The sequence below is a fragment of the Etheostoma cragini genome, chromosome 8 (genome assembly GCF_013103735.1).
Source record: "Etheostoma cragini isolate CJK2018 chromosome 8, CSU_Ecrag_1.0, whole genome shotgun sequence".
NCBI classification, from domain to species: Eukaryota; Metazoa; Chordata; class Actinopteri; order Perciformes; family Percidae; genus Etheostoma; species Etheostoma cragini.
In genome coordinates this window covers 27,572,085-27,573,555 of record NC_048414.1, presented here as the reverse complement: position 1 = coordinate 27,573,555, position 1,471 = coordinate 27,572,085, and the positions used below count along the sequence as shown (strand labels likewise).

The window sequence follows — 1,471 nt, the reverse complement described above, 5'->3', positions numbered from 1 at the left end:
TGTGACGACATTGTATTTTCATATAGTTGTGATGCTCTGGAGCAAAGCAGCAGATGGTTGTTTGGGCTACATCAGAGAAATGAACTTAATGTCGATGTACCAGAACTGTTAATCAGAGAAATGATGCTTCCTCTATTTCCTTTTCTCTCTTAGATCCAGAGGGAGAAGGAGGATTTCGGCCCTAAAGCCAACACAGTACCAACATGTTCCGGTAATCTCTTACTACACTGTCTGGGAAACACACACACATTCACACACACACTCCTACTCTGGAGCAGTTTGTTAATGTTGTTAGTCTCAGTATGTGAGGAGTATGTTAGAAACAGATAGATGTGATTAGTCTGGGAACGATATTATTTCACCTGTTATAGACTGCACCCATGGTGCTTCACTCAACATTTTCATTAAAACTAAACTTTTCACCAAATTAGCTTTTGAATAAATGTGAACCGACAAGAGGCCATGAGAAAAATATATATAGCATAAAACATATGCCATATACCTGTATCTCTGTGTTTAGTAAGCGCTTCATTCAGATCATCAGCAGTCTCACACCTAATCACCAATTTATGATGATACTAACATATTAGTTGTTAGTACTAATATAGTTATAGTTATCTGTAAATCTCTAAATTTAAAAAGGGTTAGGAGGTTTGATATATTTTGATGTTCCTTTGTTCTGTTGTGGCAATAAAACAAATTAATATCATATTATTTTATTGAGAACGCATAAATAACTACAAATAACTAATGTTAGGGAAATATGTTTATGTTTTGTAACGTGTTTCACCTAGAAATCCCTCCATGCCCTGGCCCCACAGTACCTCTCGGACCTCCTCCATTCCTAAAACTCACCCCGAAACCTCCATTCCCCTCACCAGACTCTGTAACTTTAGGTTACATGCGTAACCCCGGTTCTCAGAGTTGCATGAGTGAGATGTCTCACTATGGGATACGCAGGGAGGCGTATCCCATAGTGAGACATCAAAACGAATGCTATGAATAATAACTTGCAGCCTTGTCCCTCTGGAACACCACCCCTGCAGATATCCTCCCTTAGCTTAGCCCCAGTAGTTCTATAAAGAGTACCTGGGTTATGTGAAAGGTGCTGTATAAATAAAAGCTATTATTCATATTTTAACATAACCCAGGGACTGATGACACACACACACTCAGGCTGCTTCTCTGACCTCAACTTCCTGTCTCGCTGGATTGCACCCAGCACTGCAATAAGCTCTGTGCTCAGACACTTTCTACTGAAGAACAGGATGTTGTGTCTTTCTTTGCAAGCACACAAAGCCTGGGTCATTAATCCAGCCCGGTGTCCCTGTCTCTCTCTCCGTCTCTGTCCCATCTCCTCTTTCTTTTTCTTTTCAGACATCCATCCAGACTCAGAAGAGTGTGTTTCGGTGTGTGTGTTGCACAAAGGAGACGGTGTGCAACTGGATGACGGTGTCTTTAAAAAGGTAAC

At 40.8% G+C, this 1,471-nt stretch overlaps 1 protein-coding gene across 1 annotated transcript in view; it reads left to right on the top strand.

Moving 5' to 3' along the window:
* Nucleotides 1–1,471, top strand: part of akap13 (A-kinase anchoring protein 13) — a 71,982-nt gene that overhangs the window by 46,807 nt on the left and 23,704 nt on the right. The window contains exons 14-15 of the mRNA XM_034880207.1: nucleotides 154–211; nucleotides 1,378–1,466. Coding sequence (XP_034736098.1) covers nucleotides 154–211; nucleotides 1,378–1,466 — 147 coding nt within the window. The remainder of the gene's footprint in view (nucleotides 1–153; nucleotides 212–1,377; nucleotides 1,467–1,471) is intronic.